The sequence below is a fragment of the Salvelinus namaycush genome, unplaced genomic scaffold (genome assembly GCF_016432855.1).
Source record: "Salvelinus namaycush isolate Seneca unplaced genomic scaffold, SaNama_1.0 Scaffold11, whole genome shotgun sequence".
In the NCBI taxonomy this organism is placed as follows: Eukaryota; Metazoa; Chordata; class Actinopteri; order Salmoniformes; family Salmonidae; genus Salvelinus; species Salvelinus namaycush.
The window spans coordinates 950,553-975,774 of NW_024057786.1; the positions used below are offsets into that span (position 1 = coordinate 950,553).

A 25,222-nucleotide genomic window follows, 5' to 3' on the forward strand; every position below is an offset into this window, starting at 1 on the left:
TCAGGTAGAGAAGCCCAGACACTCCTGTATCAGACCCACCAGGGCAGCCTGTTGTAATGAGACGGTCAGGTAGAGAAGCCCAGACACTCCTGTATCAGACCCACCAGGGCAGCCTGTTGTAATGAGACAGTCAGGTAGAGAAGCCCAGACACTCCTGTATCAGACCCACCAGGGCAGCCTGTTGTAATGAGACGGTCAGGTAGAGAAGCCCAGACACTCCTGTATCAGACCCACCAGGGCAGCCTGTTGTAATGAGACGGTCAGGTAGAGAAGCCCAGACACTCCTGTATCAGACCCACCAGGGCAGCCTGTTGTAATGAGGTCAGGTAGAGAAGCCCAGACACTCCTGTATCAGACCCACCAGGGCAGCCTGTTGTAATGAGGTCAGGTAGAGAAGCCCAGACACTCCTGTGTCAGACCCACCAGGGCAGCCTGTTGTAATGAGACGGTCAGGTAGAGAAGCCCAGACACTCCTGTATCAGACCCACCAGGGCAGCCTGTTGTAATGAGGTCAGGTAGAGAAGCCCAGACACTCCTGTATCAGACCCACCAGGGCAGCCTGTTGTAATGAGGTCAGGTAGAGAAGCCCAGACACTCCTGTGTCAGACCCACCAGGGCAGCCTGTTGTAATGAGGTCAGGTAGAGAAGCCCAGACACTCCTGTATCAGACCCACCAGGGCAGCCTGTTGTAATGAGGTCAGGTAGAGAAGCCCAGACACTCCTGTATCAGACCCACCAGGGCAGCCTGTTGTAATGAGGTCAGGTAGAGAAGCCCAGACACTCCTGTATCAGACCCACCAGGGCAGCCTGTTGTAATGAGACGGTCAGGTAGAGAAGCCCAGACACTCCTGTATCAGACCCACCAGGGCAGCCTGTTGTAATGAGACGGTCAGGAAGAGACGGTCATCCACCCGAGCCACGGCCTGTTCACCCTGCTACCATCTAGAAGGCGAGGTCAGTACAGGTGCATCAAAGCTGGGACCGAGAGACTAAAAAACAGCTTCTATCTCAAAGACATCAGACTAGTCACCACTAGCTAGCCCCGCCCAGTACCCTGTCCTGAACTTTAGTCACTGTCACTAGACGGCTACCACCCGGTTACTCTACCCTGTCCTGAACTTTAGTCACTGTCACTAGACGGCTACCACCCGGTTACTCTACCCTGTCCTGAACTTTAGTCACTGTCACTAGACGGCTACCACCCGGTTACTCTACCCTGTCCTGAACTTTAGTCACTGTTACTAGACGGCTACCACCCGGTTACTCTACCCTGTCCTGAACTTTAGTCACTGTCACTAGACGGCTACCACCCGGTTACTCTACCCTGTCCTGAACTTTAGTCACTGTCACTAGGCCCTCCTTGTGGCCTGCTGGAGGTCATTTTGCAGGGCTCTGGCAGTGCCCCTCCTTGCACAAAGGCGGAGGTAGCGGTCCTGCTGCTGGGTTGTTGCCCTCCTACGGCCTCCTCCACGTCTCCTGATGTACTGGCCTGTCTCCTGGTAGCGCCTCCATGCTCTGGACACTACGCTGACAGACACAGCAAACCTTCTTGCCACAGTTCGCATTGATGTGCCATCCTGGATGAGCTGCACTACCTGAGCCACTTGTGTGGGTTGTAGACTCCGTCTCATGCTACCACTAGAGTGAGAGCACCGCCAGCATTCAAAAGTGACCAAAACATCAGCCAGGAAGCATAGGAACTGAGAAGTGGTCTGTGGTCACCACCTGCAGAATCACTCCTTTTTTGGGGGTGTCTTGCTAATTGCCTATAATTTCCACCTTTTGTCTATTCCATTTGCACAACAGCATGTGAAATTTATTGTCAATCAGTGTTGCTTCCTAAGTGGACAGTTTGATTTCACAGAAGTGTGATTGACTTGGAGTTACATTGTGTTGTTTAAGTGTTCCCTTTATTTTTTTGAGCAGTGTACCACACCTCCTCAGTCCTTATCCGTGGTGCTGTATATTAACCATATACCACACCTCCTCAGGCCTTATTGATTAATTACAACACATAGGTGTATTATAAGGCATTATAAACGTCATTAAAATAATGATTCACACGTACTTCATAGAAACTGTTACCCTTCAGATATTCTAACAACTTACATTTTAACATTCATTATGTCATTTGTTGCATGTTAAGGGCTCTAACCTTGGAACAAAACTATTTGTCTCCCTCTTGCTGTTGCATGCAGTTCCACTCTCTCTTCCTCCATTCCTCTAACCCCTCCCTCCTTCTAACCCCACCCCTCTGGCAGAACCAGGAAGTCCCTCCCCTCCCACAAACTCTCTTCTGAGGAAACAAAACTGATCTGAGTCTCTCTGTCGTCTGTCTGTGTGAGAGTGAACAACCGTCCAAATGGCTCAACAGGGAGATCTGCTGGACCAGGACCAGTTCTGTTGTTCTGTCTGTCTGGATCTACTGAAGGAGCCGGTCACTACTGCCTGTGGACACAATTACTGTAGAATATGTATTGAGGGCTGCTGGGATCAGGATGTTCTGAAAGGGGTCTATAGCTGTCCTCAGTGCAGAGAGACCTTCACTCCAAGGCCTAATCTGAGGAAAAATAACATGTTGGCTGAGCTGGTGGAGAAACTGAGGAAGACAGGACTCCAGGCTGCTCCCCCTCCTGCTCTGTGCTATGCTGGACCTGGAGATGTGGCGTGTGATTTCTGCACTGGGACCAGAAAGCAGAAAGCCCTCATGTCCTGTCTGGTGTGTCTGGCCTCTTATTGTGAGACTCACCTCCAACCTCACTATGAATTTCATCCTTTGAAGAAGCACAAGCTGGTCAAAGCCACCGCACAACTACAGGAGAAGATCTGCTCTCATCATGACAAACTGCTGGAGGTTTACTGTCGTACTGATCAGCAGTGTATCTGTATGCTGTGTACAATGGATGAACATAAAGGCCATGATACAGTGTCAGCTGCAGCAGAGAGGACTGAGAAACAGGTAAGACCAGAACAACTTGTTGGTGACTGTCTGATAAACAAAGAATTAAAGATACAGTAGGAACTAAATCTGTTTGAATATGAGATCATTCAAATGAAATGGATCCACAAATATGAACACAAACCTTGAGTATATAGATATGTTAACCCAGATTCTCCAAATGTATCACCATTTTCTAAAGTCAAACACTATTATCATTCTGAATGGCCTTTTATGAGTCCAAAGTTCAGTCTAAACCCCTTGATACATGTAGGCCTACCATAAAAACTATAATCATTCACATAGCAACATAATATCATATTGTAAAGGGACTTCCTCAGGATTGTAGATGTTACTCTCTATGGGTCCTATGTCACATGACTATACCATTGATCTACTGGACTAATAAAGCTTGATAGCTCATTGAAGAGTGATTCTCCACAGAGGCAGCTGGGGATGAGTCAGCAGAAGGTCCAGCAGAGATTCCAGGAGAGAGAGAAGGAGCTGAAGGAGCTCCAACAGGCTGTGGAGTCTCTCAAGGTGAGTATTGTTGACCAGAGGAGACACACCATTTCACTTCTCTCCTCCAATCAGAGAGAGGGAGAGGGGTCCCTATCCCTTTGAACCCAGGACTACCGTGGGAGAAACCAACATCTTGACCGTTACACCAAGAGGACATTCCCTATTGGACCGACACTGATTTAGAAGTAGCAGGCGGGGCTACCTCATCACATAACCATGAGTAACCATGACTGACTCATGTCCCCTATACATTAACATGGAGTTCTCTCTCTCAATTCAATTCAAAGATCTTTATTGGCATGGGAAACATATCTTTACTATGCCAAAGAAGTGAAGTAGATAATAAACAATCATGAATGAACAGTAAACATTACACAACATTTATTTTCAAAAGAATAGAGACATTTCAAATGTTATAATTCAAGTGCAAACAGAGTGAGTCGTGCACCAGACTGAGTTCTGGAGGTGAAATGGAAATGAATGAGGGAGAGTTAAGTGAGGTAGAAGGTGTGGTGAAGAGTTCAGAACCAGAGAAGTATTTGGTCGTACGAGATTTGACTTCAGAAGAGTTACAGGATGTGTTGAGTGGTGGTGTCCCGTCCTCCCAGGTAGTTGACATGGTGCAGGAGCAGATAGGGTCAAAGTAGTGGAATGGGGTAGTGGGTTTTTAATGAGTGTAGGGTTAGTTGTCATGGTGCAGGAGCAGATAGGGTCAAAGTAGTGGAATGGGGTAGTGGGTTTTTAATGAGTGTAGGGTTAGTTGGCATGGTGCAGGAGCAGATAGGGTCAAAGTAGTGGAATGGGGTAGTGGGTTTTTAATGAGTGTAGGGTTAGTTGGCATGGTGCAGGAGCAGATAGGGTCAAAGTAGTGGAATGGGGTAGTGGGTTTTTAATGAGTGTAGGGTTAGTTGGCATGGTGCAGGAGCAGATAGGGTCAAAGTAGTGGAATGGGGTAGTGGGTTTTTAATGAGTGTAGGGTTAGTTGGCATGGTGCAGGAGCAGATAGGGTCAAAGTAGTGGAATGGGGCAGTGGGTTTTTAATGAGTGTAGGGTTAGTTGGCATGGTGCAGGAGCAGATAGGGTCAAAGTAGTGGAATGGGGTAGTGGGTTTTTAATGAGTGTAGGGTTAGTTGGCATGGTGCAGGAGCAGATAGGGTCAAAGTAGTGGAATGGGGTAGTGGGTTTTTAATGGGTGTAGAGTTAGTTGGCATGGTGCAGGAGCAGATAGGGTCAAAGTAGTGGAATGGGGCAGTGGGTTTTTAATGAGTGTAGGGTTAGTTGGCATGGTGCAGGAGCAGATAGGGTCAAAGTAGTGGAATGGGGTAGTGGGTTTTTAATGAGTGTAGGGTTAGTTGGAATCGTGCAGGAGCAGATAGGGTCAAAGTAGTGGACTGGGGTAGTGGGTTTTTAATGAGTGTAGGGTTAGTTGGCATGGTGCAGGAGCAGATAGGGTCAAAGTAGTGGAATGGGGTAGTGGGTTTTTAATGGGTGTAGAGTTAGTTGGCATGGTGCAGGAGCAGATAGGGTCAAAGTAGTGGAATGGGGTAGTGGGTTTTTAATGAGTGTAGGGTTAGTTGGCATGGTGCAGGAGCAGATAGGGTCAAAGTAGTGGAATGGGGTAGTGGGTTTTTAATGAGTGTAGGGTTAGTTGGAAGGGTGTTACTTAGTATGATTATAATATCCCCTTTTCCCATTTTGTATCACAAAGTAAAATAGATTTATATTATAGTCCAGTTGGGGGCGGTAATGCAACATATTGGATGCCAACCACCGTTAAACTCCAAAGAAGAAAAAACGTTATATTATGTCTATGTACAGTGTTGTAACGATGTCTCTCTCTCTTCTCATTCCATCACTTTCGTGGTAGTTGGTTGTGTGGGTCTCTGGTTATGAATGGGGTGCTGACAGACAATCGTTGATGGATATTTATAGAGCTCTGATGAGGACAACAATTGATTACAGGTGTATAGTTTATGGAACAGCAGCAAAGACTTGTCTTCAGAAGCTGGACAGAATCCAGTATATAGCTTTAAGGATATGTATTGGTGCATTTAAATCAACATCTGTATGTGTCTTACTAGTGGAGGCAGGTGAGATGCCTTTGGATATACGGTGTAATAAATTGTCATTAGCTTATTGGGTTGAAAGGCTGTGAGGTTGAGCATCCCACTGCTACTGTTCTAGATGACTGTTGGGAATATACTAGTAGACAAGGCAGTGGTTTTGGTTGGACAGTTGGAAAGCTTGCTGATGAGAGTGGTTTGAGGGAGTTGGAGGTTGGCCCTTCTGTGGTGATAGGGGATGTTCCTCCATGGTTACTCCCAGATCCTGTTGTTGATCTAACCCTGGTAGACAAAAGGAAAGATTGGTCAGAGATTTATATTTTATCCAACTATGCAAGTCAGTTAAGAACAAATTCTAATTTTCAATGATGGCCTACAAGGGAACAGTGGGTTAACTGTGGTTTTTGTTGGACAGTTGTAGGTATCAATGTTATTATGGAGAATTGAGAGAATGGGTGTAGTAGTGAGATTCTGCTGGGTCCCAGCACATTCAGGTGTGGAAGGAAATTAAATTGTAGACCAGTTATCTAAAAGAGCTTTGAAACAAGATATAATTGATATTAATGTTCCACTGGGTAGAGGTGAGGCCAAATGTAAGATCAGAGACATTTTGATAGATGTGAGGCAGAAGAGATGGGACTCTGAGCACAAGGGATGCCATTTATATGTCCTCCAAAGGTCGGTGGACCAAGGATCAAAGGTCAGATTAGGAAGGAAGAGGTGGTGTTTACTCGATTGTGTTTAGGACATTGTACATTGAACTGGTCCTTACATCTGGTTGGCAGCATGTGAATGGTTTGTGTCTGGAGGATATGGTCAATGAAACGGTGGAGCATGTGTTGTTATATTGTTGTAAGGATGTTGAAGAGAGGGAAAGATGGAAGTGTAGGGTCATTGAGGTAGGACGGGGTTGGGGGGGGGTTTGGAAGGGATTTGGGGGATGGGGGAGGGTCTATTAGAAGTTAGTAGGAGTCTTTTTTATTTTCTCTGAAGTTCTGAGTTAGGTAGGAGGATTTAGAAATGGTGTAAACCGTGATTGAACACACTCCAGCACAGTAGGTGGCGCCATGCACCATTAACGTTGGTTTGTGGACCGCCATTATATCATCGAAGAAGAAGTTGGTCTGTGAGGGTTTTGTGGTTCCTGAGGGCTACTATTCTTTTTTATTTTTATTTTCAAGTATTTTCAGAATTTATTAACCTTTCTAGCCCCGGCGTTCCGCTAGCGGAACTCCTCCCACATTCCACTGAAAAGGCAGAGGGCAAAATTCAAAAAATATTTTTTAGAAATATTTAACTTTCACACATTAACAAGTCCAATACAGCAAATGAAAGATACACATCTTGTGAATCCAGTCAACATGTCCGATTTTTTAAATGTTTTACAGTGAAAACACCACATATATTTATGTTAGCTCACCACCAAATACAAAAAAGGACAGACATTTTTCACAGCACAGGTAGCATGCACGAAACCAACCAAACTAATCAAGAACCAACCAAACTAACCAAGAAACAACTTCATCAGATGATAGTCCTATAACATGTTACACAATAAATCTATGTTTTGTTCGAAAAATGTGCATATTTGAGGTATAAATCAGTTTTACATTGCAGTTTTACATTGCAGCTACCATCAAAAATAGCACCGAAGCAGCCAGAGTAATTATAGAGACCAACGTGAAATACCTAAATACTCATCTTAAAAACATTTCTGAAAAATACATGGTGTACAGCAAATTAAAGACAAACATCTTGTGAATCCAGCCAATATTTCCGATTTTTTAAGTGTTTTACAGCGAAAACACAATATAGCATTATATTAGCTTACTACAAAAGCCTACCACACAACCGCATTCATTCATCAAGGCACGTTAGCGATAGCAATAGGCACGTTAGCGTTAGCGAATAAACCAGCAAAGATATTAATTTTCACTAACCTTCATAAACCTTCATCAGATGACAGTCCTATAACATCAGGTTATACATACACTTATGTTTTGTTCGAAAATGTGCATATTTAGAGCTGAAATCAGTGGTTATACAATTTGCTAACGTAGCATCTTTTTCCCAGAATGTGCGGATATTTCTATTAGACTCTCACCTATTCTGACCAAATAACTATTCATAAACATTACAAAAAAAAACATGTTGTATAGGAAATGATAGATACACTAGTTCTTAAAACCTGTTATGGCTGCAAGCCCGATATCGGTACAAGTATGACAACAGCCAGCTCAAAGTGCAGGGCGCGAAATTCAAAATCTATTTTTTAAAAATATTTAACTTTCACACATTAACAAGTCCAATACAGCATATGAAAGGTACAGATCTTGTGAATCAAGCCAACATGTCCGATTTTTAAAATGTTTTACAGGGAAGACAAAATATGTAAATCTATTAGCTAACCACGTCAGCAAAATACACCACTTTTCTTACTCCATCAGTTTTTTACTCCATCAGTAGCTATCACAAATTCGACCAAATAAAGAAATAAATAGCCACTAACCAAGAAACAACTTCATAAGATGTCAGTCTGATAACATATTTATGTGCATTTTTCAGGTATAAATCATAGTTTACATTTCAGCTACAATCAGAAATTGCACCGAAAGCAGCCATAATATTTACAGACACCAACCTCAACTACCTAATTACTCATCATAAAACATTTCAGAAAAATATATGGTGTATAGCAAAATGAAAGACAAAGATCTTGTGAATACAGCCAATATTTCCGATTTTTTAAGTGTTTTACAGCGAAAACACAATATATCGTTATATTAGCTTACTGCAATAGCTAACACACAAGAGCATTGATTCCAAGTAGTCGGTAGCGATAGCACAGTTCGACAGATATATGAAATAGCATCCCAAATTGGGTCCTTATCTTTGTTGATCATCCATCAGAATGTTCTCCAAGGGGTCCTTTGTTCAGAACCGTCTTTGTTTGGATCCAGAACGAACTATTTCCCTCTTGAATTAGCAAGCACACTGGCCGTGCGGCGCTAACCTCTCCATCTTGAACAAATTCGTCCAACGCATCACATCTAAAGTCCCGAATAAATTTCAATAATATAATTAAACTATATTGAAAAAACATGCTTTAGGATGATATTGTGACATGTATCAAATAAAATCGAAGCCGGAGATCATATTCACCTATAACGACGGTTTTCCAGGAGGCTAGTCCAGGACCAACTTCGCGCCTTCGACCAAAAAAATAACGTCGGACCTCTCAGTCCAAGAGGTTGTATTCAATCCCTGAACGAGATAATCAAGTCATTTCTGCTCTCACTTCCGCATGACACCCAGGGGAAGGCGTATGACGTGTTTCTACAGTCCTAAGTGACATGCCCTTTTATAGACAAGCTCTTGAAGAGAGACATCGCTTTTTGGAAATCTCACTTCCGGATAGAAAATGGGCTGTAAAAAGAGTTCTGTTTCACTTAGAGAAATATTTCAAACTGTTTTAGAAACTAGAGAGTGTTTTCTATCCAATAGTAATAATAATATGCATATTGTACGAGCAAGAATTGAGTACGAGGCCGTTTGAAATGGCCACCTCTTTCCAGGTTACTCACTGCTGCTCCTTCAGCCATAACAGGTTAATGCAATCGCAGTGTTAGAATTCTAAAAATAACTTCTTTACGACATAACGTTATGGCGAGATAGTGACCAAAACCTGGGCGCAAAACTAATAGTACACAGTTCGACAGATATATGAAATAGCATCATAAAATAAAATAAAATGGGTCCTACTTTTGATGAGCTTCCATCAGAATGTTGTACAAGAGGTCCTTTGTCGGGAACAATCGTTGTTTGGTTTTAGAATGTCCTTTGTCCCTCTTGAATTAGCAAGCACACTAGCCAAGTGGCGCGAAGCTCTCCTTCCTGAACAAAAGCACCCAACGCAACACGCCAAACGTCCCGAATAAATTTCAATAATCTAATAAAACTATATTGAAAAAACATACGTTACGATGATATTGTGACATGTATCAAATAAAATCAAAGCCGGAGATAGTAGTCGCCTATAACGACAGCTTTTCAGAAGGCAAATCCAGGTCCATCTTCGCGCTTTCCAGAAAACAGGAAATGGGTGACACGTCATTCCAAGAGGATTTATTCCACCTCAGACCAAGATAAACACCCCATTTCTTCTCTCACTGCCTCTTGACATCTAGTGGAAGGTGTATGACGTGCATGTATACTAATACTGCCCATTTATAGGCAGGCCCTAGTCGTTTTCAGACTTACCACTTCCTGGTCAGGAAGTTTGCTGCCAAACGAGTTCTGTTTTACTCACAGATATAATTCAAACAGTTTTAGAAACTTTCTATCCAATAGTAATAATAATATGCATATTGTACGAGCAAGAATTGAGTACGAGGCCGTTTAAATTGGGCACGATTTTCCCCCAAAGTGTAAATAGCGCCCTCTATCCTCAACAGGTTAACCAATACGTTTTTATGTGAGGCTGCCGGTAAGTTACAGTGTAACAGACGTTTTCAGCTAGCTAACGGTAACATTAAAGGTGTCTTTTAAATTCGACATAAGTTATGTGGCGATGATATCTAGTTAACGTTGTATTTAATGTAGTTTTACAATCTGTGCCAGGCTATAAATGACACAGATGATATCTAGTTAACGTTGTATTTAATTTTCCATGTGAATCATTTAGCAGACACTCTTATCCAGAGCCACTAGGGTTAAGTAACTAATTCTGCCTAAAAAAGTCGATTTACAGATTTTTCACCTAGTCTGCTACTTAACACCAAGCGGTCCAGGAAGTGAGACAAGTTGTTATTTTCCAGTTTGGTCCTAAGAACAGGTTTTAGTGGTCAAATAAAAAGGGAGACATTTTTTGGTGCCATTTAGGGGAAATGGAATTCTAAGGATCATTCCAGTCAGAAGAGGCTCTGTGAAGGTTTGTTTCAATTCATTTGCTATGGCCTCGCTAGTGATCCAGCTCAGACAACGTTCTTTCGCCGTTTGGACTCGTTCTATTGTCCAGCCTACTAGGATTCAGGGGGCAGAGGCTGGGTCTAGCTCTGCTACGGGGCAGGCTACTGGAGGGGGTACCAAGAGGGAGGAGAGTAGAGCAGGACCCAGAGGTGTTCTGTACCTGTCTGTCCAGGAGGGATGAGAGTAGAGCAGGACCAAGAGGTGTTCTGTACCTGTCTGTCCAGGAGGGAGGAGAGTAGAGCAGGACCAAGAGGTGTTCTGTACCTGTCTGTCCAGGAGGGAGGAGAGTAGAGCAGGACCAAGAGGTGTTCTGTACCTGTCTGTCCAGGAGGGAGGAGAGTAGAGCAGGACCAAGAGGTGTTCTGTACCTGTCTGTCCAGGAGGGAGGAGAGTAGAGCAGGACCAAGAGGTGTTCTGTACCTGTCTGTCCAGGAGGGAGGAGAGTAGAGCAGGACCAAGAGGAGTTCTGTACCTGTCTGTCCAGGAGGGATGAGAGTAGAGCAGGACCAAGAGGTGTTCTGTACCTGTCTGTCCAGGAGGGAGGAGAGTAGAGCAGGACCAAGAGGTGTTCTGTACCTGTCTGTCCAGGAGGGAGGAGAGTAGAGCAGGACCAAGAGGTGTTCTGTACCTGTCTGTCCAGGAGGGAGGAGAGTAGAGCAGGACCAAGAGGTGTTCTGTACCTGTCTGTCCAGGAGGGAGGAGAGTAGAGCAGGACCAAGAGGTGTTCTGTACCTGTCTGTCCAGGAGGGAGGAGAGTAGAGCAGGACCAAGAGGTGTTCTGTACCTGCCTGTCCAGGAGGGAGGAGAGTAGAGCAGGACCAAGAGGTGTTCTGTACCTGCCTGTCCAGGAGGGAGGAGAGTAGAGCAGGACCAAGAGGTGTTCTGTACCTGTCTGTCTTGGAGGGGGGACAAGGCCTGGTGGACCTGGAGAACAGGGTGGCAGCGTTCTGACTCAATGAGGTGCAGAGAGGCTACTGTACCTACTCTGTCTCTGTCTCTCTCTCTGTCTCTCTCTCTGTCTCTCTCTCTCTTTGTCTCTCTCTCTCTGTCTCTCTCTCTCAACAGCGCTCTCTCTCTCTCTCTCTTAACAGCGCTCTGCACAGGCAGCAGTGGAGGACAGTGATCAGATCTTTACTGAGCTGATCCGCTCCATTGAGAGAAGGAGCTCTGAGGTGAAGGAGCTGATCAGAGCCCAAGAGAAGGCTCAAGTGAGTCAAGCTGAAGGACTCCTGGAGCAACTGAAGCAGGAGATAGCTGAGCTGAGGAAGAGAAGCACTGAGCTGGAGCAGCTCTCACACACAGAGGATCACATCCATTTCCTCCAGGTAACTAAACGGTCTTGTTACAAGTGATATGAAATTAACTTCATGTGAAACTATTCATCTCAATCATTATGTTGTCCTGTCTGTCTCTCTGTCCGTCCCTCTCGCTCTGTCCGTCCTTCTCTCTCTGTCTGTCCCTCTCTCTCTGTACGTCCCTCTCTCTCTCTCTCTGTACGTCCCTCTCTCTCTCTCTCTGTCCGTCCCTCTATCTCTCTCTGTCCGTCCCTCTCTCTCTCTCTGTCCGTCCCTCTCTCTGTCCGTCCCTCTCTCTGTCCCTCTGTCTCTCTCTGTCCCTCTGTCTCTCTCTGTCCGTCCCTCTCTCTCTCTCTGTCCGTCTCTCTCTCTCCCTCTGTCCGTCCCTCTCTCCCACTGTCCCTCCCTCTGTCCCTCCCTCTCTCTCCCTCTGTCCCTCCCTCTCTCTCCCTCTGTCCTTCCCTCTCTCTCCCTCTGTCTCTGTCCGTCTCTGTCCCTCCCCCTCTCTGTCCGTCTCTGTCCCTCCCCCTCTCTGTCCCTCTCTGTCCCTCTCTCTCTCTGTCCCTCTCTCTCTCTGTCCCTCTTTCTCCGTGTCCCTCTTTCTCCCTGTCCCTCTTTCTCTCTGTCCCTCTTTCTCTCTGTCCCTCTTTCTCTCTGTCCCTCTTTCTCTCTGTCCCTCTTTCTCTCTGTCCCTCTTTCTCTCTGTCCCTCTTTCTCTCTGTCCCTCTTTCTCTCTGTCCCTCTTTCTCTCTGTCCCTCTCTCTCTCTGTCTCTCTCTTTGTCCCTCTCTCTCTCTCGCTCTGTCCCTCTCTCTCTCTTGCTCTGTCCCTCTCTCTCTCTCTGTCTCTCTCTCTCTGTCTCTCCCTCTGTCCCTCGCTCTCCCTCTGTCCCTCTCTCTCTCTCTGTTGCTCTCTCTCTGTCTCTCTCTCTCTCTCTCTCTCTGTCCCTCGCTCTCCCTCTCTCCTTCTCTGTCCCTCTCTCTCTGTCCCTCTCTCTCTGTCCCTCTCCTTCTCTGTCCCTCTCTCTCTGTCCTTCTATCTCTCTGTCCCTCTCTCTCTCTGTCTCTCTCTCTCTTTGTCCCTCTCTCTCTCTCTTTGTCCCTCTCTCTCTCTCTTTGTCCCTCTCTCTCTCTTGCTCTGTCCATCTCTCTCTCTGTCTCTCCCTCTGTCTCTCCCTCTGTCCCTGACTCTCCCTCTGTCCCTCGCTCTCTCTATCTCTCTCTCTCTCTCCCCCTCTTTCTCTCTCTCTCTGTCTCCAGAGTTATCAGTCTCTCTCCAGTATCAGTGTATCTTCAGATTTACCCAGCATCGTTGTCCGTCCTCTTCAGTACTTTGGAGATGTGAGTAAGACTGTGTCTGAACTGAGAGAGAAACTAGAAGACTTCCTTAAAGGAGAATGGACCAAGATCTCCACTACAGGTGTGTTGAAAACAATAAGAACATCAACTTTAGACCATTGAAAGTTCCCTACTAGTCATATACATGTGGAATATGGTCTGTAGATAACATTCCCTCTCTCTGTCAATGTGTGTGTGTGTCTGTAGTGAATATAGTGGATGTTGTACTGCCTCCAGAGCCCAAGACCAGAGAACAGTTGTTACAATGTGAGTCTCTTTATTGTGAAGTAACTAACAGTCTCTTTTTACTGACACTCCTAACAATCCCTCTAGAAATATATAGCAATAGTAGATCTAATCAAAGACTGGGTATCTATCTGACTGCTCATATTTCTCTGATTTGATCTCTGCTGTGCTCTAATCAAAGACAGGGTAGATACAGTATCTGACTTAACTTATTGTTCTGACTCCCCTCATTGGTCTCTGCTCTTCTCCCAGATTCCTGTCAGCTCACACTGGACCCAAACACAGCACACACACACCTCTCTCTGTCTGAAGGGAACAGAAAGGTGACCTGTACAGGCCAAGTCCAACCATATCCTGACCATCCAGACAGATTCACCAACCAGTGTCAGGTTCTGTGTAGAGAGGGTCTGTCTGGACGCTGTTACTGGGAGGTGAAGTGGACTTGTAATGTTTTGACAGCAGTCTCATATAAAGACATCAGCATAACAGAGGAAGATGAAGGTATATTTGGATTCAATAACAAGTCCTGGAGTTTACAGTGCTCTAGTGATGGTTATTGTTTCATACACAATAAGGTTGTGACTAAAGTATCAGGCCCTAAGTCCTCCAGAGTAGGAGTGTACCTGGATCACAAGGCAGGTACTCTGTCCTTCTACAGTGTCTCTGACACAATGACCCTCCTCCACAGAGTCCAGACCACGTTCACTCAGCCCCTCTATCCTGGGTTTTGGCTCTATGGTACTGCTGAGCTGGTTAAACTGTAGTAGGGTCCACATAGATACTAGTCATGCTGGTGTAGTCTATAGCTGAGCTGGTTAAACTGTAGTAGGGTCCACATAGATACTAGTCATGCTGGTGTAGTCTATAGCTGAGCTGGTTAAACTGTAGTAGGGTCCACATAGATACTAGTCATGCTGGTGTAGTCTATAGCTGAGCTGGTTAAACTGTAGTAGGGTCCACATAGATACTAGTCATGCTGGTGTAGTCTATAGCTGAGCTGGTTAAACTGTAGTGGGGTCCACATAGATACTAGTCATGCTGGTGTAGTCTATAGCTGAGCTGTTTAAACTGTAGTAGGGTCCACATAGATACTAGTCATGCTGGTGTAGTCTATAGCTGAGCTGGTTAAACTGTAGTAGGGTCCACATAGATACTAGTCATGCTGGTGTAGTCTATAGCTGAGCTGGTTAAACTGTAGTAGGGTCCACATAGATACTAGTCATGCTGGTGTAGTCTATAGCTGCGCTGGTTAAACTGTAGTAGGGTCCACATAGATACTAGTCATGCTGGTGTAGTCTATAGCTGAGCTGGTTAAACTGTAGTAGGGTCCACATAGATACTAGTCATGCTGGTGTAGTCTATAGCTGAGCTGGTTAAACTGTAGTAGGGTCCACATAGATACTAGTCATGCTGGTGGTGATGGTCCCCAGATGTGATGATTCATTCTGCTCTGTTTTATCTACAATGATTTAACTGATTTGATCTTCAGAAGATGTTATGAATTAAAATTCAATGTTTTCATATTTTTGTAATTGCAATGTTTTAATCTTGTACATTTCCATGAATCATGATGTCTGGTGTTGATGTATATTGGTTGTCATTCAGAACCATTGATATGTTTTCTCAGTTGGTTCTCTGTCTCTATGTAATTCTCCTCAGTATCATTGATCAGCTTGTTGGTCCTAATTGATGTGTTCTCTGTCACCTGGAGCTGCATGGAAAATGGTCCAGGAACTAAAGGACAATTCAGGACTAGTCAGCCCACTACAATCTGGTATCACTTACTTTCTACTAAACTATATGGACTGGTTTCCCAGACACAGATTAATCCTAGTCCTGGACTAAAAAGTATGTTCAATGTAGATGTCCAGGAAACCGGCCCTAAATGTGTCATCTTTCATCCTCCCATACTGCTCAGTCCAGCAACATTAAACCTGTCCAGCAGGTGGTGCTATTGACCAAACAATAAAACCAGCAGATATCTTGACTTGCCACTCAGTATATCAGTAATGTTCAGAATAGTACTTTAATATCATTGGAGATTGATGGTCTTTTTAATCCACTATCCAGAGTCAGGAACAGATGAAGTTAGGTCTGCTACTGTTCAGTGATTAAATATGATTTATGGTGATGGGAAATAATAAAAAACACTAAACTTCATCTAGTAATAGTTTTCCTTTGTTATTTATTCCAAGGTGTGTCTTTAACTTGTAAATGTATTGTGTGGAGGTGAGCTAGTGGTTTGGCTGATAGAATAGAATGAAAAGGGAGGAGGGGAGGAAGAGGGGAGGAGTGAAGGGCTGTTCAAGAAACCAGATGAGGAAGAGGAAGATGTTCAGGGGAATTACTGTCTCTGTTCCAAATGGTTCCCTAATCCCTACGTAGTGCACTACGGTGCTTCTGACCAGGTTTAAATTAGTGTTCTACATACAGTACCTGTATTGATAGTCAATACTGGTCTTTACTATGGTTCTACATACAGTACCTGTATTGATGAGGGCCTCATCATCCGGCTGCACAAAGAAAGCCAGGGACTGCAGTGTGCTCCAGTTTCCAGCAGGGGGCAGTAAAACCCTATGGACCTGAAAGGGACTGCAGTGTGCTCCAGTCTCCAGCAGGGGGAAGTAAAACCCTATGGACCTGAAAGGGACTGCAGTGTGCTCCAGTCTCCAGCAGGGGGCAGTAAAACCCTATGGACCTGAAAGGGACTGCAGTGTGCTCCAGTCTCCAGCAGGGGGCAGTAAAACCCTATGGCCTTGAAAGGGACTGCAGTGTGCTCCAGTCTCCAGTAGGGGGCAGTAAAACCCTATGGACCTGAAAGGGACTGCAGTGTGCTCCAGTCTCCAGCAGGGGGCAGTAAAACCCTATGGACCTGAAAGGGAAAGTGAGGAGTAAAAATCAAAGGTGAATTTACATTGATGTTTCCACGGAGACCTGAATCATATCCACGAGGCAGCAAACTGAAGAAAATCAACTGAAACAGGGAGGGACTAACTGAACTAAAATAATTCTGTTACTAAATGTTTTGCTACAGTTTTCTCTAACGAATACCACCCTGGATTCAAATACTATTTGAAATCTTACAAATACTTTGAGCATTTCCTTTAGTCCTCCAGGTGGGCGGGGTTTGTTTGTACTTTTAGGACGTTTCTATTGGTTCCATTACAACAAACTCAATCAACCACTGCTTATTAAATATTCAACATTATTTTAATGTAGGCGAATATAACATATTAGATCTGGTAAAAGATAATACAAACAAAAAAATGTTTTTTCTTCCCATCTTTGAAATGCAAGAGAAAGGCCATAATGTAATATTTCAGGTTTGGCACAATTTTGACTTTGGCCACTTAATGGAAGCAGTGTATTTGCAAAGTTTATGACTGATTCAGTGAACCATTCTGTTAAAAAATGTTGTATCGAGACTGCCCAATTGTGCCCAATTGGTTTATTAATACATGTTCAAGTATATAGCTGTGCACTCTCCTCAAAAAATAGCATGGTATTCTTTCACTGTAACAGCTACTGTAAATTGGAGAGTGCAGTTAGATGAACAATAATGTAAGCTTTCTGCCCATATTAGATATGTCTATGTCCTGGGAAATGTTATTGTTACTTACAACCTCATGCTAATCACATTAGCCTACGTTAGCTCAACCGTCTCGTGGGGGGATACGGATCCTGTAGAGGATAATGCCCTTTAAGTGTAACACCAGATCCCAAATGAGGGGATTTCACTAATGTAATCTGTTCACAATGACAGCTTCTCAAGTGGTTTTAATACTTCATTTGTGGAGGTGAAGATTCTTTCAAAACTCATTTTGAGCATTTTTTTATGAAAGTTAACTGAAGAGGAAACGTTTATGTTAACCTATATTCTAATTCTAATAGTCTGTTTATCAAAACATCATGAACATCCTCTGTTGTCTGTCTAGAAACGGTGCTGTTACAGATACTGCTTCTGTTTGTCATCATGTGACTGCACGGGAAGATTAGAACATGTCACCACCCTTTTCTTTATGTTTAATGTGAAAACAAGGTTCATTTCATTCTAATCCTGAAGATGAATAAAAACATTTAGGGATTAAAATAAATACATGGAAGCAAGGTGTTAAGTTGTAAACAGAGTATGAACTCAAACGAATGCAGAGAAAAGCTCAAACCGGGTTTATTCACCCCACTGTAATCTGCATCTATATACCAAAGCTTGTACAAAACCAAACAATAATTTATTTGTCAAGACAAAGGTAGGGGTGTGACTTCTCAGAAATGTTCATCTGTTTCCCAGAACTGCCTGTTGGTCTGTTGTTGAGCGGCTGGTATCACCCTCCCCCCCATTATCCCCCACGTTGTTCCACCTCCGCTTCTGGGAGGAACCAGGCGAGGCCACAGATCAGGTAAGTACAGATTCTTCTCCAGTGACGTCAACGTGATACTATCTCTGTTACACTGAACACATATCCTAGATCTAGAGGAACTTGATTTACAAACAGCAGAATGTTCTGTAGGTGTGATGATTGGGGTGATGTGTGTTCCAGATTCCACTGCCAACAAGGAACACAACTGCTCTACACATTGCATTGGTGTCAACCATCCTTTAATTCAGTCTAATCCAGCTGACCCAGTTATACCTGTTGTAAATGTTGTTTTATCATAACAAACTGTCTAAAGTTTCATGACATATATTTGAGACTTTAACAGTTAAATCAGTATTTCTGATGTTTTCTTGTTTTGTTTGTTCATCATGTTTTGACCTCCAGACTCCTCCATCTCATCCCACCAACTCTGTCAGTCCACCAGGCCCCACAATGCAGCCTCCACACCACTGCAGTAACAGCCACATCTTCCCATCACAAAGCTTCAGTACTATCTGAATGTGTTGTAAGTCCTGTACAGCACTTGGTATTCATCACTATTCAGACAATGTTATAACTGATAACATGTAATGACATTTCCAACCTAACCAACCCCCTCTGATTCTTCTCATTCAGGAAGTACCATCCAGGATCCTGTGGCAACGTCAATGTGAAACAGCATTGACCCCTGATCACCACCAACCAGGACTCCACAGCGGTTGCCTTGGACACCCAGTGAAACAGCATTGACCCCTGATCACCACCAACCAGGGCCCCACAGTGGTTGCCTTGGACACCCAGTGAAACAGCATTGACCCCTGATCACCACCAACCAGGGCCCCACAGCGGTTGCCTTGGACACCCAGTGAAACAGCATTGACCCCTGATCACCACCAACCAGGGCCCCACAGTGGTTGCCTTGGACACCCAGTGAAACAGCATTGACCCCTGATCACCACCAACCAGGGCCCCACAGCGGTTGCCTTGGACACCCAGTGAAACAGCATTGACCCCTGATCACCACCAACCAGGGCCCCACAGCGGTTGCCTTGGACACCCAGTGAAACAGCATTGATCCCTGATCACCACCAACCAGGGCCCCACAGCGGTTGCCTTGGACACCCAGTGAAACAGCATTGACCCCTGATCACCACCAACCAGGGCCCCACAGCGGTTGCCTTGGACACCCAGTGAAACAGCATTGACCCCTGATCACCACCAACCAGGGCCCCACAGCGGTTGCCTTGGATACCCAGTGAAACAGCATTGACCCCTGATCACCACCAACCAGGGCTCCACAGTGGTTGCCTTGGATACCCAGTGAAACAGCATTGACCCCTGATCACCACCAACCAGGGCCCCACAGCGGTTGCCTTGGACACCCAGTGAAACAGCATTGACCCCTGATCACCACCAACCAGGGCCCCACAGCGGTTGCCTTGGATACCCAGTGAAACAGCATTGACCCCTGATCACCACCAACCAGGGCTCCACAGTGGTTGCCTTGGACACCCAGTGAAACCAGAGAGAGCACACCAGGCAGCAGGGAGCACTTTGATGTGATTGGCTGTTCAGCAGGAAGATTCATCTGGCTAAACAGAAGGGATGATGGCTCTGACCAATACATTTTTTGTTATGATAATCTTTTATTCAACTCTATTCTACTGATAATTTAATTACTTATGATTTTAAAAAACAAAACAAGTTTTTTGGAAATTATAATTTTATTAATTAAGATATTAACAAACAAATATGATTGCTATACCTGGGGCGACAGGGTAGCCTAGTGGTTAGAGCATTGGACTAGTAAGTTATTACATTATAATGACTTATTACAGTAATTATTGGTTATTACATTATGGATCAATTAACAATACACCAATCTGTTATAATACATGGAAGAATTTGATTAGTCAAGGTACAATACAGAATAACATTTATGGAATGACCAGACTAGTCAAGGTACAATACACAAAAACATTTATGGAATAACCAGACTAGTCAAGGTACAATACAGAATAACATTTATGGAATGACCAGACTAGTCAAGGTACAATACACAATAACATTTATGGAATGACCAGACTAGTCAAGGTACAATACACAATAACATTTATGGAATGACCAGACTAGTCAAGGTACAATACACAATAACATTTATGGAATGACCAGACTAGTCAAGGTACAATACACAATAACATTTATGGAATGACCAGACTAGTCAAGGTACAATACACAATAACATTTATGGAATGACCAGACTAGTCAAGGTACAATACACAATAACATTTATGGAATGACCAGACTAGTCAAGGTATATGGAATGACCAGACTAGTCAAGGTATATGGAATGACCAGACTAGTCAAGGTACAATACACAATAACATTTATGGAATGACCAGACTAGTCAAGGTATATGGAATGACCAGACTAGTCAAGGTATAATACACAAGAACATTTATGGAATGACCAGACTAGTCAAGGTACAATACACAATAACATTTATGGAATGACCAGACTAGTCAAGGTACAATACACAATAACATTTATGGAATGACCAGACTAGTCAAGGTATAATACACAAAAACATTTATGGAATGACCAGACTAGTCAAGGTACAATACACAATAACATTTATGGAATGACCAGACTAGTCAAGGTACAATACACAATAACATTTATGGAATGACCAGACTAGTCAAGGTATAATACACAATAACATTTATGGAATGACCAGACTAGTCAAGGTATAATACACAATAACATTTATGGAATGACCAGACTAGTCAAGGTATAATACACAATAACATTTATGGAATGACTAGACTAGTCAAGGTACAATACACAATAACATTTATGGAATGACCAGACTAGTCAAGGTACAATACACAATAACATTTATGGAATGACCAGACTAGTCAAGGTATAATACACAAAAACATTTATGGAATGACCAGACTAGTCAAGGTACAATACACAATAACATTTATGGAATGACCAGACTAGTCAAGGTATATGGAATGACCAGACTAGTCAAGGTATATGGAATGACCAGACTAGTCAAGGTACAATACACAATAACATTTATGGAATGACCAGACTAGTCAAGGTACAATACACAATAACATTTATGGAATGACCAGACTAGTCAAGGTACAATACACAATAACATTTATGGAATGACCAGACTAGTCAAGGTACAATACACAATAACATTTATGGAATGACCAGACTAGTCAAGGTACAATACACAATAACATTTATGGAATGACCAGACTAGTCAAGGTACAATACACAATAACATTTATGGAATGACCAGACTAGTCAAGGTACAATACACAATAACATTTATGGAATGACCAGACTAGTCAAGGTACAATACACAATAACATTTATGGAATGACCAGACTAGTCAAGGTATATGGAATGACCAGACTAGTCAAGGTATATGGAATGACCAGACTAGTCAAGGTACAATACACAATAACATTTATGGAATGACCAGACTAGTCAAGGTACAATACACAATAACATTTATGGAATGACCAGACTAGTCAAGGTATATGGAATGACCAGACTAGTCAAGGTATATGGAATGACCAGACTAGTCAAGGTATATGGAATGACCAGACTAGTCAAGGTATATGGAATGACCAGACTAGTCAAGGTACAATACACAATAACATTTATGGAATGACCAGACTAGTCAAGGTACAATACACAATAACATTTATGGAATGACCAGACTAGTCAAGGTACAATACACAATAACATTTATGGAATGACCAGACTAGTCAAGGTATAATACACAAGAACATTTATGGAATGACCAGACTAGTCAAGGTATAATACACAATAACATTTATGGAATGACCAGACTAGTCAAGGTACAATACACAAGAACATTTATGGAATGACCAGACTAGTCAAGGTACAATACACAATAACATTTATGGAATGACCAGACTAGTCAAGGTACAATACACAATAACATTTATGGAATGACCAGACTAGTCAAGGTACAATACACAATAACATTTATGGAATGACCAGACTAGTCAAGGTATATGGAATGACCAGACTAGTCAAGGTACAATACACAATAACATTTATGGAATGACCAGACTAGTCAAGGTACAATACACAATAACATTTATGGAATGACCAGACTAGTCAAGGTACAATACACAATAACATTTATGGAATGACCAGACTAGTCAAGGTACAATACACAATAACATTTATGGAATGACCAGACTAGTCAAGGTATATGGAATGACCAGACTAGTCAAGGTACAATACACAAGAACATTTATGGAATGACCAGACTAGTCAAGGTACAATACACAATAACATTTATGGAATGACCAGACTAGTCAAGGTATAATACACAAGAACATTTATGGAATGACCAGACTAGTCAAGGTATATGGAATGACCAGACTAGTCAAGGTATATGGAATGACCAGACTAGTCAAGGTATAATACACAAAAACATTTATGGAATGACCAGACTAGTCAAGGTACAATACACAATAACATTTATGGAATGACCAGACTAGTCAAGGTATAATACACAAAAACATTTATGGAATGACCAGACTAGTCAAGGTACAATACACAATAACATTTATGGAATGACCAGACTAGTCAAGGTATAATACACAAAAACATTTATGGAATGACCAGACTAGTCAAGGTATAATACACAAAAACATTTATGGAATGACCAGACTAGTCAAGGTACAATACACAATAACATTTATGGAATGACCAGACTAGTCAAGGTATATGGAATGACTAGACTAGTCAAGGTACAATACACAAGAACATTTATGGAATGACCAGACTAGTCAAGGTATATGGAATGACCAGACTAGTCAAGGTATAATACACAAAAACATTTATGGAATAACCAGACTAGTCAAGGTACAATACACAATAACATTTATGGAATGACCAGACTAGTCAAGGTACAATACACAATAACATTTATGGAATGACCAGACTAGTCAAGGTACAATACACAATAACATTTATGGAATGACTAGACTAGTCAAGGTACAATACACAATAACATTTATGGAATGACCAGACTAGTCAAGGTACAATACAGAATAACATTTATGGAATGACCAGACTAGTCAAGGTATATGGAATGACCAGACTAGTCAAGGTACAATACACAAGAACATTTATGGAATGACCAGACTAGTCAAGGTATATGGAATGACCAGACTAGTCAAGGTACAATACACAAAAACATTTATGGAATGACCAGACTAGTCAAAGTATATGGAATAACTTGAGCAGTAAATGCATGATACTGACTTGGACTTTCAACATGAGACAGTCATTAGTTTATCAGTCCTGCCTCTAGTGACACATTGGCCCCTTGTCAGTGGCACTAGGAGTGAAGGGCCCGACAGGCATACCGCAAATTATAATGTAATAACCAATAATTACTGTAATAACTCATTATAATGTAATAACTTAAGTTATTATGTAATTTCCCCCCATTTTAGTTAAGTATTCATTTCTTTCTAATTTATTAAGCATTTGCCCCAATTTCAGGTGCAGAATGTTTTAAGGCCCAGGTAAATGTGATTTTCCTGTGTTTTTATATATATTTTAACGCTATGATGTTGGAATAATACTGTGAAATTGCGAAAATGATAATGTCCTTTTAGTGTAACAGCTGTTTGAAAAGACCACTTGACATTTCAGCCTGTTTTGGTGGGATGGAGTTTTGACCTGCAAAATGTGTTAATATACCAGTAAGAAAGAGAGGCCCAGGTGAACACCAGATCACAAATGAGTGCATTTCACACATTTAATCTGTTCTCAATGAAATGTTATCAAGTCTGTTTAATACTTCAAATTGTGAAGGTGGAGGACAAAATGGGGGTAAGATTCTTTTAAAACTCACTTTGAGAATTTTTTTATGAAAGTGAACTAAAGAAGTGAAGATTATGTTAACCTATATTCTATTTACAAAAGTCTGTTTATCAAACGATCAATAACTTGAAACGGTGCTGTTTAAGATACTGCTTGTGTTGATCATATAAATGCACGAGAAGATTAAAAACATGTCACTGAGGCGGAGGTGACAACGGTAGATAGCTAGCCCTAAACTGGTAGACAGTGTCCTTCGTCCTGCCGGGCGGCCACTGTTTTTCTGTAGGTCTATTACAGAAGGCGAGTGCAGATGTTTGGCAGGCGGGAGCGAAGGATACTCTGCTAGCTAGCTAACTATAAAATTATATATATATTTTACCTTTATTGAACTAGGCAAGTCAGTTAAGAACAAATTCTTATTTACAATGATGGCCTAGGAACGGTGGGTTAACTGCCTTGTTCAGGGGCAGAACGACAGATTTTTACCTTGTCAGCTCAGGGATTCGATCTGTCAACATTTCAGATACTAGTTCAACACTCTAACCACTAGGCTACACTGCTGCCCCAGCTAAAGTAGTGTTCTACTTAGGGAAAAGGGTGTAGATTTATTACAATATCATGCTTTAGTGTTTGGCACAACAATATATTAGATCTCCACCCCCCCACTTCCTGTCTGTCATCCCCCAGTTCTGTTAAAACTTCCTCTAATTGAACTGGGCCTCATTCTAAATGGTCACTTTGTATTGATTGTCCATACTGGGCTTTACTATGGTTCTACATACAGTACCTGTATTGATAGTCCATACTGGTCTTTACTATGGTTCTACATACAGTACCTGTATTGATGAGGGCCTCATCATCCGGCTGCAGTCTCCAGCAGGGGGCAGTAAAACCCTATGGACCTGAAAGGGACTGCAGTGTGCTCCAGTCTCCAGCAGGGGGCAGTAAAACCCTATGGACCTGAAAGGGACTGCAGTGTGCTCCAGTCTCCAGCAGGGGGCAGTAAAACCCTATGGACCTGAAGGTGAATTTACATTGATGTTTCCACGGAGACCTGAATCATATTCACGAGGCACCAAACTGAAGAAAATGAACTGAAACAGGGAGGGACTAACTGAACTAAAATAATTATGTTGCTAAATGTTTTGCTACAGTGTTCTCTAACGAATACGACCCTGGATTCAAATACTATTTGAAATCTTACAAATACTTTGAGCATTTCCCTTAGTCCTCCAGGTGGGCGAGGTTTGTTTGTACTTTTAGGACTTTTCTATTGGTTCCATTACAACAAACTCAATCAAACACTGCTTATTAAATATTCAACATTATTTTAACGCAGGTCTGTTACCACGTGCAATAAGCCTGTAACGTCTTGTTTGATCTTATCAGGTAAAGGTGTGTCAAATGGAAGGGCAAGTCTCACCACTGAGAGGAAAACATCACTGGTCCACCTCTGCATCAGGTCAGCTATGTTGATCAGTACTGTCCCAGGGATGCTGGGAGCAGAGATGAACTCCCCTGACCTGGTACCACCTATGGAGTTGTCATTTTAATATCAGTTTAACCGCATTACTGCTATAACACATAAACCATGTTAATAG

The 25,222-nt window shown here is 42.8% G+C and overlaps 1 protein-coding gene and 1 long non-coding RNA gene across 2 annotated transcripts; both read left to right on the plus strand.

Moving 5' to 3' along the window:
• The first annotated feature begins 2,315 nt into the window (after positions 1–2,315).
• On the plus strand, positions 2,316–14,198 carry LOC120035705 (tripartite motif-containing protein 16-like). The gene is made up of 6 exons (XM_038982266.1): positions 2,316–2,959; positions 3,383–3,478; positions 11,583–11,816; positions 13,045–13,204; positions 13,330–13,389; positions 13,621–14,198. Exons 1-6 carry the CDS (start codon positions 2,363–2,365, stop codon positions 14,130–14,132), a joined length of 1,659 nt encoding a protein of 552 aa, XP_038838194.1. The 5' UTR covers positions 2,316–2,362; the 3' UTR covers positions 14,133–14,198.
• Positions 14,199–17,554: 3,356 nt separating this feature from the next.
• Positions 17,555–19,320, plus strand: LOC120035735. The gene is made up of 3 exons (XR_005474269.1): positions 17,555–17,765; positions 18,129–18,249; positions 18,360–19,320. It is a non-coding gene; the product is annotated as an uncharacterized LOC120035735 (long non-coding RNA).
• The last annotated feature ends 5,902 nt before the right edge of the window (positions 19,321–25,222 follow it).